General features: G+C 47.8%; 1 protein-coding gene across 4 annotated transcripts in view; it reads left to right on the top strand.

The window, feature by feature from the left end:
* Positions 1-14,654, top strand: part of CPXM2 (carboxypeptidase X, M14 family member 2) — a 148,719-nt gene that overhangs the window by 118,193 nt on the left and 15,872 nt on the right. For 2 of the 4 annotated variants that reach the window (XM_027112862.1, XM_027112865.1), the window contains one exon: positions 3,526-4,874. The exons of 1 other annotated variant lie outside the window; for it this stretch is intronic. In XM_027112862.1, the coding sequence (XP_026968663.1) occupies positions 3,526-3,779 (254 nt within the window). In that variant the 3' untranslated portion in view covers positions 3,780-4,874. Of the gene's footprint in view, positions 1-3,525; positions 4,875-10,380; positions 10,985-14,654 lie in introns of those variants that run through there. One more of the 4 variants, XM_027112863.1, reaches the window with a different exon arrangement.

Below are 14,654 nucleotides of genomic sequence, written 5' to 3'. Positions count from 1 at the left end.
TTGTGCCGGGGTGGCCAGCCGCACTGGACATTATGTGGCGTTTCCCAGATGCACAGAGGGAGGCTGAGCTGGGATTGAGGCAAGAGCTTGAGACTCTCAATGTGGTCCCCCTTGCCTTGCCCCACGCTGTTCCCCCTGAACAAGAGAAGGGCCGCTTTCTCCACTAGCTGGTCACATGCATGAAGACACCCTGTCCTCCCCCAAGTGATCCCATTTGACCTGTGAGGAAGCAGAGGCTCTAGGACATTAGGATGGGGGTGGGGCTGAGCTTCACACCTGGCCCAGGTGTTCTTCAATACCAGGCTACCTGCTCACGTGCCTGGCAGAGAAGGACAATTATTCTGTAAATGGATGAAATGCCACAAAACAGTAGACTGTGGTGTGATGCCTGAATCGCCTTCTTTCAAGGTAGTTGCCTGTTTCTTCACGCAGCCATATTTCCTGAGCATCCACTTGTCCTCCAGGGTCTTATAGCCACTGACCACAAGGCTGCACACTGGGTAGCATGGCATTCGGTACATAGTTGCCCCACATAGGCAGGCATACACTGATCCATTCATTCATTCACTTATTCACTTATTCACTCATTAATTCAACAAATGCAGATTGTAAGCTTGTCACGGGCCAGACCTGCAAGGTGCAGGTGATCACTGTGGATGAAAGGGGCTATTTGATCTGGTTCTGCGTAGGCCTTGTATTTTAAACATTATTAATGAGTGCCTGTAAAAGACCCTGAAACATTCCTTGGACTGTTAGTCTTTTGTAGGCAATGTGAGAAAATAAGAGTTTTAAACAGAGTGGGAGATAAAATATCCCCAGGGGCCCACAAGCCAGCAGAGAGAGCTTTGCCTAATGAGCTCGGAATTTCAAAGCCCTTGTAATCAAGGAGACAGTTTTGATGAGCTAATGGAAAATGCAGCTCCATCTCCCTTCGTTCCCCACAAAATAATCTCCCAGCATGTTCGCATCACAGAGGAATCCCGTGTGTCACGGATGGTTCTTTATTGCGTTGGTTTCGGGGTCCTTCGTTGCTCCACATAAGCTCTGAATTTGTCTTGATTTCTGTCTGAGGCTTATGTGATCTGACACGTTTTATTCCAGGAGGGATTTTGCATAAAATAAACAGGGATATTAAGTGGAATTCCACAGGGAGAGAAGCTAGTAAGGATGCTTTCTAAATGCATGTAAATATGTTGGCCCAAAACCTGGCTCAGAATGCCACGTGACTGACCTTTGTTTGGGAACGCTAACCCGACCTGCTAATGAATGGCCATTCGTTAGGGCCCGGGTTGTTCCTTCCGTCCACCGATGCTAGGCGATGCCAGCTGGGTGCCAACCTCCCCCTGCAGCTCCACAGAGCACTCACCCCCGAAACACACCCCGGACAGGGCCCCGAGATGTGATAGGAAGGAGGCCAGCACAGCGAAGGTGGGCAGATTGGGGAGAGGATGAGGAGAGAGCCTTCTGCTATTTTGGGGAGAAAAAGAATTACAAAGCCGTCTTATAAATTTGAATCAGTAGAGCTGACGAGCACGTGTTAATTATGGATTTCTTTCACTCCTGGCTTGCTGAGCATCTCCCTTGGTGAGAACCTGGGCTGCCCCTTCCCTGGGGGTGTTTCAGACTGATGTCAGTGTGTTCTCGAGGTGGGCACTCCCACCGAAAGGTCTCGCCTCCAGCAGCCTCTATCAAGTTAGTTGGCGGGTGGCCGGTTCTTGGCCTTAAGAATCCACTCCAGTGTTGGTGGGGAGAAAGTACCTACAGAGGCTGAGGCTAATATGTACAACTTCTCACCTTAATAGCACATTTGTATTCATGTCTGTTTGTCTTCATCCCACTAAATCCAGCTGGCATTCATCAAGGACACATGACTGAAACACACAGTTCAGTGGCAAAGAAGAAGCCACAGGTCTTACGGAGCCCACAGCTTAACACGGGGCCAAGACGGGACAGGGAGGTCTGGGGGGTGCAGGGGCGGCTCTGGCAGGTGTGCCTGGGAGCTGGGAGCCCGGAGAGACGTCTCAGCGCGTGCCTGCCCAGGAGGCTTGGGCCGTCTGATAGCAAGACAAAGACGGCTGGGCGTGGCTCTCGGCTTCTGAAAAGCCACCAAGTGGCATTTTATTCAGTTGAGAACCTTGCATTTTCACTGCAGGAAGACACAGGGTGCAGTGCTGAGAAAGTCAGGGAGCCGTCTGCCTGCATTGCGTGCCTGGGACTCTCACATTGAGGCCTGTTTACCAGGTAGTAGACTGTGCAAACGTGTGGCGAACCACTGCCTGCGTATTTCATTTTTCATGACATCTTGTGCTCTCGTGAGCTCACCACGTTGCATGGGGCGTCTCAGATGAATAAAGATTGTGATGTGAATTTAAACATGGTGCTTCGGAGCGTTATATGCGTGTATGCGGGAGATAAATATTCTCACACAGAGTTCTCTTCCATTCTTTAGGGGACATCAGGGTTCATTCAAATGAGTAAAACTTTCCCGGGCCTGTGTAGCACTTCACCAAACCCAGCCTTTTCTCTTTAGACCGGGCAGGACAGATCATCATAAGAGAGAAAACAAACCTGGCCCGGGAAGACCAGCTAATCACTAGCTGTGTGACCTTGTGCAGCACGTGACACTTCCCTGGGCATCCAATTACTCATGTAGAAAAGGGGATCATTATACAACCTACATCAGAACTTGGCTTGGAGGGTTCAGTGGATTGGTGCCTGCTTCGTCCTTCTGTGTGCTACGTGGGAGTTGATGTCTCCTTTTCTGTCTCGAAGCCTCTTTAATGTCAGGGGTCCAAGTGATCTCAGCAGGTGTAGGCCCCCTGGGGAGGAGTGGCCTTGGCCTAGAACCCCACTTTATGCAACAAGGATCTAGCGTTGAGTTAAGGATGGACCCGGGTCCAGTTAGGTGCCTGTTGAGTGCCTGACCAATGGTGTAACCCGGGCAGGGGGAGGGGCAGGGGACTCTGCCTGCAACGTCCACGTGTACCTGCTCCATTTCTTCATAGAGGACCATGGAATGAGGTGTGGACCTTGGGGCCTCCCCCCAGGTCGTTTGTAGCCCTTTCCTTCTCTTTTTCAGACGTGAAGAGCCCCACCCCTATACTACTATTCTATATTTATAGCCATGCTAAGGGAAGCCAGGAAGCCACGCACAGATGGCTTTTCAAGATGGCATTCTGTGGCGAGGGCATACCATTCAGACATTCAAGTTCATAATGAATGGTGTGTATTGTCACAGAGAAAGGAATGTTAGCGATTGTTTCTCCATCTCTGCTCATGCGTATTAACACTGTGGGGAGCCTACACCCCAGTCCCCTTCCTGTTAAAACCATTAAGGTGGTTTCCAAAAAGGAAAACATCTTGGCTTCCAAAATGCATCAAGAATTTGCATCTGCTGGGGCTCAAATTCCACACTGCTTGCCCGTGAGTCTGTCTCTGGCCAGGAGGCTGGTCTTGGAATAACAGAGCTGGTGATATCGCTGCTAGAAAAGAGCTGCCCTGAATTCCCCTGCTTTCTTTTCACAGCCAGTGATGGGGATTACTGGCGCCTTCTGAACCCCGGAGAGTACATGGTCACGGCCAAGGCAGAAGGTTTCACCTCGTCCACCAAGAACTGCATAGTCGGCTATGACATGGGGGCCACACAGTGTGACTTCACACTCAGCAAAACCAACCTGGCCAGGATCAGAGAGATCATGGAGAAGTTCGGGAAGCAGCCCGTCAGCCTGCCAGCCAGGCGGCTGAAGCTGCGGGGGCGGAAAAGACGACAGCGCGGGTGACCTCCCAACCCTTGAGTCACGTCCTGGACCCCTGCAAATTAAACCACCCTGGTTGTAGCTCCATAGAGGACTCACTCCTCATTGTTTTCTCTGTAATTCAAGAAGGCCTGAGAGGATGTGTACGTTGCAAGGCTGGTCCTGAGGGGAGGCTTAGGATAGTTTCTTTGTTCCCATTTATCCAAATAACTTGGGCAGGGCAGCAGAGGAAGGCTGGTGGGAGGATTCAGCAAGTCATCCTGGGAGTCTGAGTGAGAGAGAGGAGCTTGCCTGTTGAGGGCCTCCTGGCTGTACAGGAAGGGAATCTGGTGCTTTTCCTGTTTGCGCGACAGCAAGAGTTCCCCATGCCTTTGCAATTTGCATGGCTAGAATGGCAGCATTCCCAGGGCTCTGCTGTCCCAAATGTTACCATTCGAGATGCTCACGGGCGTTCTAAGAGAATCTACCCTCTCTGGCCCCAGGACATCCCACGCTGCTGCAGGTAAACCCTGCACTCTGTTGACAATAGAGACATTACTAAGTGAGCATCAGTCGGCCTCTTGAATCAGTTTGTTTTCCCTTTCAACAAAGGATCACGCACATAAGGGGAGAGAAAGGCTGAAATAATTCAAGAGTGAGTGTGGGCAGCAGACGTGCTTTGGGGCTCCTGGCGTGCAGTGGGGTCCACAGAGAACCCCCCAAACTTCCCGCTGCTGCAGTAGCTCTGGGGGCTCCCTGGGTGGGGAGAGCAGGAGGTGCCCCACCTCCCTAAGGAACCAGAGCAGTTAGCCTGGCTCTCCTCTTTGACCTGCTAGGACTTGAAAAGAGCTGGAAGGAGGCTGACTGTCAGCCCTCTCTGTTCAATATACTCCTCCTTTCCTGGAAACGAGCACTCCGAAGCCGGCCGCCATCACTCCGGGAGTTATTTTTGGCGTGTGAGATGCCAGACCATGCAGATTAGACCGAGTTTGATGAAAAGCTCTTAGAATTGTGTGTGAGCGTCGGTGTGAGAGGGGTTATTGAATTGCCGTGCAAGGAAACAGTTCTTCTCACTTTGTATTAATGTTGCTGCCTCACTGACCTGGGAAGAATAGAAAAATAAAGCAAAGCAAACGGTGAGCTCCTTCTCGTGTGTGGTTTTCCTGGGTAGCCTCGCAGCCACCCAAACACCATGTCCCACCCCCTGTCTCTGCGGTGGGTCACCCTAGAGAAGGTCGGTCAGTCACCCTGGAGAAGGCGCCTGCTCGGGGAGGGGCATCCTGCACCCCCGTCAAGCTCCGTAGTGATGCTGCCAGCGTTGTGTTCCCTACCTCCTTCCCCAGGGGGGCCTGTGGTGGGGTGAAGTCATCCTGACACTTGGGACCCACTAGTAATTCCTGGGTCTGCCAGTGAGCATCTTTCCAGAAAAGATCCTCATGTCACTTTTTGACAGTCTACACTAGAGATCAGCAAACTTTTCGTATAAAGGATCAGATCGTAAGTATTTTAGGCTTTACGGGCCGTAAAGACTCTGTCACCAGTACTCAGCTCTGCTCTTGCAGCACAAAAGCAGACCTACACCATACGTAAGTGAATGGGCATGGCTGTGTTCCAGTAAGACTTTATTAGAACACGTGGCAGGGAATCCCCTGGTGATCCAGTGGTTAGGACTCCGCGCTTTCACTGCTGGGGCCCGCTTGGGGAACTAAGATCCCACAAGTCAGTCAGCTCGGCCAAAGACAAAAACAAAAACACATGGCAGCTGGATTTGGGCCCCAGGCTGGGGCATAGTTAGCTGACCCCTGCTATAAACCAGCAGTGCCCAGTAGAACTTTCTGCACTGATGGAGATGCCCCATTCTGTGTATCTAACATGGCAGCCACTCGCCACAAGTGGCCACTGAGCCACTTGAAATGTGTCTTATGCAACTTGGGAAAAGCATTTCTAGTTACATAATTTTAATTAATATAAATTTAACTTTCAGTAGTCATATAGCTATTCGCCATATAGCTCTCCATAAAGCCCTTGAAATGATCAGTCAGCCCTGCAGTTCAGAGCGGTTAACCATTCCAACTGCATCAGCAAACGGTAGATCGTCAGGTTCCAGCCACGTCCTACTGGGAGGCCAGGTCCCCACGCTTGGTACCAAGGTGATTGTCTCATTGCCACCGTCTAGCAATGGGGCTGTGGCCCTTGTAGCCCTTGGGGCTGCAGTATGCCATCTGCCGCGTTCAGCAGTTCTTGGTCCTCTGCAAGGCCTGTCTTCAGACTTAGCCCATTAACAGGTGTTTCGGGCTTGCAGGATGGAGCTGTGGCTTCCAGACCTGGCACCACCCTTTGGCGTGTGGTCTCGGCCAGACAGCCTCTCTGGTCTCTCATCGGCTCCTGCAAAGTAAGCCCGTGGGCTGGATGGACTGTCGGGGCCTGTCTGGCTGTGGCGTCCCCTGATTTCTGGTGGAGAATTGACCTTCCAGATCCCTAAGGCTCTGTTCTGTTGGAGCCGCTCCTCTACGCAGCCCCGTCGGTGGGCTCCCCGTTGGCTCCATAATAATGCAGCGGCTCCTCCTAGCTGGGCCTTCAAGCCCAGGCTGTCTTCCTTCACCTTCTTCTTTCCGAAGAAGAAGGGCTGCTCTGCAACCGGACTTCTCCCCTGCTTCTCAGCCAGAATTACCCCTCCCGAATCTTGCCTAGGGGCGGCCTTGGGCCTCTGCATCTCCTGTGTCTCCCCACGGCTGAAGACCTTCCTGCTCCTCTCAAGGCCTTTCTCAAATACCACCTCCTGCAGGAAGCCTTCTTCCGTCTCACAACATGGTTGCATTAGGACAGACCCGCAGGGCCCTTGGGGCCTCTCAGGGCCACCGCTCTCCATCCCTTTCCACTGGGGGTCATCTTACCTCTGGTTCTCCCCGCTGCTGTTGTCCCAGAATCTCCCCAAGGGCAAGAACAACGTCGTCCCCCTCTGTCTCTGCCCCACAAGTCTGGCTCGGCTTCTTCCTCCCAGCGGGTGTTCAGTAAATACACGTGGACCTGAACTAGCCTTGTGTATGTGCCGCTTTGTTTATAAGAGTCCCTTATAAGTTAAGAAAATGCGACTTCAGAAATTAAAACTCCATAACTTGGATTTATTTAGTGTGTTTTTACTTCTTCGAAAGTCTTCACTTTTTTTTTTTTTTTTTTTTGCGATACGCGGGACTCTCACTGTTGTGGCCTCTCCCGTTGCGGAGCACAGGCTCCGGACGCGCAGGCTCAGCAGCCATGGCTCACGGGCCCAGCCGCTCCGCGGCATGTGGGATCTTCCCGGACCGGGGCACGAACCTGCGGCCCCTGCATCGGCAGGCGGACTCCCAACCACTGCGCCACCAGGGAAGCCCAAGAGTTTTCACTTTTATAAGTAAGTCTAATACTTGACTGCGTAGAAGCGCGTCTGAAAGCTTTATAGAAGGTTGTGGTTCCATCTGGATGTCTTTCTTTAGGGTAAAATCAACACAAAACTTCTGCTTCTGGCAGAGTCCTCTGTCTATTTATCCTGATTCTCCCACACAGGGCCCAGGTGGCCACTGCAGCATTGCTCTTTTTAATGCCACCTGTGTTTTTGGTTAAAAGGCATTTAAGGAGCTGCTCAAATCAGGGTCCTTCAGGGATCAGAGCTCAGTTTTGATGACTTTAACAGGAAACCCCAAGATTTATCCAGCCTTTGTGTAACAAAGATATTAAGAACAACTTTAAAACTACAATGTGTTTTTTTTGAATTTTATTTTATTTTTTTTATACTGCAGGTTCTTATTAGTCATCAGTTCTATACACATCAGTGTATACATGTCAATCCCAATCTCCCAATTCATCACACACCCCCCACACCCCTGCTGCTTTCCCCCCTTGGTGTCCATACATTTGTCCTCTGCATCTGTGTCTCTATTGCTGCCCTGCAAACCGGTTCATCTGTACCATTTTTCTAGGTTCCACATACATGCGTTAATGTACGGTATTTGTTTTTCTCTTTCTGACTTACTTCACTCTGTATGACAGTCTCTAGATCCATCCATGTCTCTACAAATGACCCAATTTTGTTCCTTTTTGTTACAATGTATTGTTAATGTCTAAATCATGATAAAGGATGTTGTATTTACTTGGTATTTGGGTGGCTGGACTGGAAAACTATCACAGGTTTGCTGGTTCAGAATTGGCCCTGGCAATCGCCACCCTGCCTGGAGAAGCTCAAATTCCCATGCCACTTCGTGTTGGTATCCCCATACCCAGCTCCAAGTTCCCAGTCAAGACATAAGGAGTCCAGAAAAAATTAGAAAAATAAAATCAGAGAGCTGGAGCCCATGGGATAGAGTCTTCCAGTGCCTTCTGGTATGTACAGAGGAGAATGACATGTCTTTAGAGCTGAGGGCACCTCAAGATCAATGTGTCCAAGGATGGAAACCAAGTTTCCTCTTGCAGGCCAATTCTGATTTATCGGTAGTAGTTGCTTGGAGCCCTGTGTTAAGAAAGATTCTGAGGCAAAGTCCTGGCTCAGTGGGAAAGAATGCTGCAGTTGATTAGCTGTGTCTGCTATGGGTATGGAAGAGGGTGACAGCAGTGATTCCTTATGTTTCCATCCCTTGAACTAGCCCAATCCCCCTGAGTTTAGAGATGGAAAAACCAAGGCCTATGGAGAGGCACAAAGTATCCAAAGTTGTGTCTCAGCCCATGGCAGAGGCAGGACTCTCAGAGCAATGCTCTTGCCACTGCCCTCCTGAAACACTGTAATTGGGTCCTGGAGCAGCCCTACGGTCTGTGCCTCTTGGCCTGACTTTCTTAGGAGCAAAGAAGGTGATGGAAGCCTTGGGAGTCGGGGTGCATTTGGGAAATCAGAGGACGAAAGATGGTAACCCTTATTTGATCAGCTTGTCTGGGGGAACTGTCAGTGAGGAACTGATGGAATGTGCAATAAAGCCCTGAAGAAGCTATTGGGCCTGATTCTGGATGCCTTTTTGCCATCGTAGTTCTCTGTCCACTTCAGACGACTGAACAGATGGGTGCTGCCCTGACTCCTGGCCCCATTTTGATTTTCAGTGAAGGATGCTCATCACAGGTGCAGCTCCGTGTCCTTCACAGCCTGGTCAGCTTTCTGAGTTCAGCATCACGCTGGGGTTTCTTGTTACCTAATCTACCGTAAGAGCAAACCTGACGGAGGAACGGGGACAATGGCTCCACTCATGCTCATTAGTGCCTCGTTAGTGGACTGTGTCTACATCTGGTCCATTTGTCAGCATCCGTGGGAGGACCTCTTTCTGGAGCCCCCTTCAAGCCTCTCTCACTCACCTCTGGCTCATTTTAGAGCAAAGTATTTAGGAGCCTGGTCCTTGGAGCCGGGAGATCTGGGTTGTAGTGCCAGCCCTGCCTCTTAGTCCCTGCACAACCTTGGGTAAATTATATAACCTCTGTGACTCAGTCTTCTCATCTGTAGAATGGGAATACAAGTAAGTCCTCCCACATACAAACCTTCAGGTTTCGAACTTCCAAAGATGCGAACACGCATTCGCATGTCCAGTCACGTAAGTTCAGGTGTCTGGCGTATGCTCTCATGTGCATGCATCCTCTACAAGTGGTTGTGCTTTTGTGTACTTTACTGTACTGTATACAGTACAGTAGTACAGTATCTTTATTTCCAGCTAGATCTGCAAGAGGATGACTTCATTGAACTCCTTGCTGTGCAACATGAGGAGCTTACTAATGAAGACCTGATGGAATTGGAGGCCCAGAGAAAGGATGGAGAGAGACAAGAGGAAGAAGTAACCGAAGAACCGAAGAGGTTCACGATACAGGAAATGGCAGGGGATTTTCTTTATTTGAGGAGGCACTGTTAGTTTTTGAGGCACAGGACCTGAACGTAGAACAGTACACGCAGGTTACAGCAGCCATTCAGAATACAATCCAGTGCTACCATGTCATCTATGACGAGAAAAAAGAGCTACTACCCAGACATCACTGGATCGTTTTTTCAAGAGGGTAGATAGAATTGAATCCAGCAAGGAACCGGAACCTCTGCCATCAACGTCAGGTGTGAGTGACATTCCAGCTTGCCCTCCGTCTCCTATTGCTGACGACCCTTCAGCTCTACCATCTCCCACCTCCTGTCCCTCCTCCGTGGAGTAACTCTTCTTGTCTGTTCACTCGATGCCAGACCCTGTACGCCAGCTGTTGTACTGTACTACTGTCCTTTTCAAGATACTGTACTGTAAGATTAAAAATGTTGTCTTTATTTTTTGTGGGTTTTTTTAATGTATTATTTGTGTGAAAAGTATCATAAACCTATTACAGTACTATATAGGCGATTGTGTTAGTTGGGTACCTAGGCTAACTTCGTTGGACTTACGAACAAATTGGACTTACGAACGCGCTCCTCGGAATAGAACTCATTCGTATGTAGGGGACTTCTGTAGTAACAGGACCTACCTCACATGTTTTTCGTGAGGATCCACGCTGGGGGACATTTAGGCTGGTACCCGGCACACTGCAAGCACTAAGAGGCAGAGAAGAAGCAGCTAAATATTCTTCTTCAGGCACTATGTTCCCAGCAACGTGCTATATAACTTTTAATCCTCACGGTTGCTGATATCGTTAGAGGTAAATATCATTATTTCCATTTTTCAAATAGGAAACCGAGGCTTGGAGCATGCATCATTACGTGGAGCCCGACCATCTACTTTGATTGTTTTAGGTTAATTACTACGATGGAAGCGACCATCTTGATCTACACCCTAATTTGCTCTGGAAACCTGCCTCAGCGGAGTGGGTGAGGGAAGTAAGAGCTGAGCTGGGGAGACAAACAACCTCGGAGCTACAGAAGTAGATCTCCGGGCTGTGAAGAATACCTATGGCTTTTAATGAATTTTCACTGAAAGTCACGGCTTCCTGTGTGACTCTTCCTCACCCCTCATTCCCTCTAGACATGCGCTCTAGCTGTCAGCCTCCCCAGATGGGCCAAGGGGACACAGCAAAGGCCATTGTCCTCTGGGTGTTGTCCCCATCAGCCCTAGGAAGTGCAGAGACTCCAGAACCTCAGGCTCTGGTTCTGTGCCCTCGGCAGATTCAATCAGAACACACTGCACAGGGCCAGGGGGATTCTTCAGGGCAAGGAGAAGAGGGGGACCTTCGAACGCCATGGAGAAATTTTCCCTGGTACCCCCAGATCTGCGGAGGAAGGAAAGAGCCCATGGGTCACTGCATCTCCTGGGTGGAGTGGGGAGCAGTGGGATAGAGAGGGAGGGGGTGGAGCTTTGGGGGACGGGCTTAAGTGTGATCCCTGCTCTTACCATCTGAGTGGTGTTGAACAACTTGCCTTATCTCTCTGAAATCTCACATCTCTAAAATGGGTTTAGTAGTCCCTGCCTCTTAGAGTTGTTGTGGAGATTCAGTCATGGTTAGTGTGTTTAAAATGTTTGGAACCTTCAGCAACAAAAAGATCTAGAAACAAAAGTGGACTATTTTTAGAGAAAAGTGCAGCCACTTTAGAAAACAGTCTGGTAGGATTCTTAAAATGTTAAACATGGAGTTACCATATGATCCAGCCTTCTACCCCTAGGAGCATACTCAAGAGAGATGAAAATGTGTCACGTGATCTAGCCATACAGTGGAATGTTATTCAGCCATAAAAAGGAAAGAAATACTCATCCATGCTACAGCATGGGTGAACATGGAAAACATTATGCTGAGTGAAAAAAGTTAGTCACAGAAGACCACATGTTGTATGATTATATTTACATGAACTGTCTGGAATAGGCAAATCCACAGAGACAAAGCAGATTACTGGTTGCCCAGGGCTGCGGGGAGCGGGAGACTGGGTGCAGGTAAGAGCTGAGGGGTATGGAGTTTCTTTGGGGGGTAGTGAACATGTTCCAAAATTGATCATGGTGATGGTTGGTTGCACATCTCTGAAAAACCATCGAATTGTACACTTTAACTGAGTGTATTATATGGTATAGACTATATTCAATAAAGCTGTTTTCAAAAAAACATGGTCTTGGGACTTCCCTGGTGGCGCAGTGGTTGAGAGTCAGCCTGCCGATGCAGGGGACACGGGTTCGTGCCCTGGTCTGGGAAGATCCCACATGCCGTGGAGCGGCTGGGCCCGTGAGCCATGGCCGCTGACCCTGCGCGTCTGGAGCCTGTGCTCCGCAACGCGAGAGGCCCCCACAGTGAGAGGCCCGCGTACGGCAAAAAAAACCCATGGTCTTACCAGATTAAATAAGCAGCATTTTCAAATATGACATTCCAGTCAAGACCTTGGTTGCATAAGTAATTTTTCCAATTATATTCTAGTAAAAAGGAGGCCAGTTTCCTAGTGAACCCATGCAGACAGCCATAGAGCCATTCGGAATAGGGAGAAGAGTGAGAGTTTCTGAATTCAGCTATTAAAAACGAAGGCATTTAAGTCTTTAATCCATTTGGAGTTTATTTTTGTGTATGGTGTTAGGTAGTGTTCTAATGGTACTGATGAACCTCGTTGCAGGGCAGGAATAAAGAGGTAGACACAGAGAATGGACTTGAGGACTTGGGGTGGGAGGGGGAAGCTGGGGCAAAGTGAGAGTAGCATCGACATATATACACTGCCGAATGTAAAATAGTTGGCTGGTGGGAAGCAGCAGCATAGCACAGGGAGATCGGCTCGGTGCTTTGTGACCACCTAGAGGGGTGGGCTAGGGAGGGTGAGAGGGAGATGCAAGAGGGAGGGATATGGGGACATGTGTATGCATACGGCTGATTGGCTTTCTTGTGCAACAGAACCTAACACAGTATTGTGAAGCTATTATACTCCAATAAAGATCTGTTAAAAAAAAAAAGGCAAATAAAATTCACTTTGTAAGTTTATTCGTTATTAGCTCCCTCATGTTCTGGAATAAACTGACACTCTACTTCAGGACAGCTCTCAGGGGTCTGTGAGGACAGGACTCATTTAAAAATAATACTAAGATGCTATTAACATGCCATGCATTCACTGGTCTCTTCAAATGTGTCCATAAATAAGCATTTAAATAATTCTCAGTTTCAGACTCACAGACACAGAGAACAGACTCGTGGTTTCCAAGGGGGGAGGAGGGGTTGAGGAGGGATGCATTGGGAGTCTGGGGTGAGCAGATGCAAACTAGTATACGGAGGATGGATAAACAACAAGGTCCTACTGTATGGCACAGGGAACTGTATTCAATATCCTGTGATAAACCGTAACTTAAAGAATATGAAAGAGAATGTATATATACGTATAACTTAATCACTTTGCTGTACAGTAGAAATTAACACAACGTTGTACATCAACTGTACTTCAATAAAATAAATGTTTAAAAATTCTCAGTTTTAATTTCCGATTCAGAAAACATTGATAGCTAAAACTCTAAAGTCAAAAGCGCTTTGGGGTCCTCTGTCACTTTTATGAGGATAAAGATACTCAGAGACAAAAAAAATTTGAGACGTTGCTTTAGGGCAAAACTACTCTTTTCCTTGAAAAATAGGAGGATGTACTCAGTTGTATTTCCCTTCACTGTTGCTTCTGGTATAGTCTTAACTGATTGTCGCAATTATAATTTTTAACCAAAGTAAGTAACTTCTCTTTCATCCAGCAAACAATGGGTTGGTTAATTGAGAACCACGTCACACACCAGCATTTTAGCAGCTAGCAGAGCTTGCGAATTGACATAACAAATTTCTATAGCCACATGCCTCCCTTAAGGAACCTCTAAAAGTAGTAAAAATGTACATGTTAATATGGCCCAATGAATGTAAAAATAAGAAGCAGAGGTCTATAGATGCAAAACTGCTTAGTCATCAACGTTTCAGCATCCATCTTGCTTAGAAATGATCTAGGCATCCAATGATTATCCTTTAGTTAATGCAATTTAATGTCAGTCCAAGGGTTTAAATTACTTAAAAAGCTTGGAAATTATCTTCAAGCTGACACACTACAAAACATAATTACGGTTGAAATAGAGATAGAGATTGTCAGAATAGTGATTCAATTTAGTTGAACACAAATTTACACTTTTCAGAGCCTTAAACATTAACTAGGAATAATGTTAGCTTCTTTGATAAGTAAAAGGGAGTAAGTCTAAAAAGAACACCTTTTCGGATAAAAGTCCCCTATTACACATAGCATTAATCAATTAGAGAAGACATAGTGATTTTCAGTAAATCAAAATTATTAAACTCGCCTCATTTGCCAAAGATTTGCCTTAATTATATGGATTCCTAAAATGCTTCTAAGTTAGCGTCAGCTAACATATTTAAAGTTTTAGAAGTTTAAGGTCCTTATTTTCTGATAATTATAGGAAATAATTTCTATAAGAGTTTTTCTCTATAAACCAATCAGATCCTTGCACCTTTAATTTCAGAGACTTTGTAATTTAACTTATTAATAGCCTTTGAAGATAGGAAAACATCAAATACACAGTGAAAGGTAAAGTTCTTTCTGAGCTACAGATACACGAACATAGGTATCAACAGAGGACTTACAGCTTCAACGCTACCATCTTAGCCACTGTTCGCAAAAACTCACAGGTCCAAATAGCAAATTGCTCTTCTCTTTCCTGGTAGGCACGCAATTCTTACTCGATTTGAGTTCAAAATATACAAATGGCCAAACAAAAGACTGTGTATAGGTGAGCTCTTACTGCTAACAGCCAGCAATGGTCTTTCTAGGTACGGGGCTGCGCTCTAGCTTTGGTTGTATTTGCAGAGCCAGAATGGCCGGGGACACATGCTCCCCCGGGGCATCCCCTGGGCATCCCCTCCCCAGTGAGTGATGGATGTGAGTGTGCAAATACTCTGACCCCCTGATCCCTGAGCAGGACACTTCTGAGTTGACTGTACACTCTCCCCAGAAGTCCAAGCGGGGCAGGTCAAGGTCACCCCTGATGGGACTTGGCTTACGTCATGTCC

Source organism: Aethalodelphis obliquidens, unplaced genomic scaffold, assembly GCF_003676395.1.
Source record: "Aethalodelphis obliquidens isolate GAN/ISIS:26980383/991018 unplaced genomic scaffold, ASM367639v1 scaffold11, whole genome shotgun sequence".
In the NCBI taxonomy this organism is placed as follows: domain Eukaryota; kingdom Metazoa; phylum Chordata; class Mammalia; order Artiodactyla; family Delphinidae; genus Aethalodelphis; species Aethalodelphis obliquidens.
This window is presented reverse-complemented; position numbering and strand designations above follow the sequence as displayed.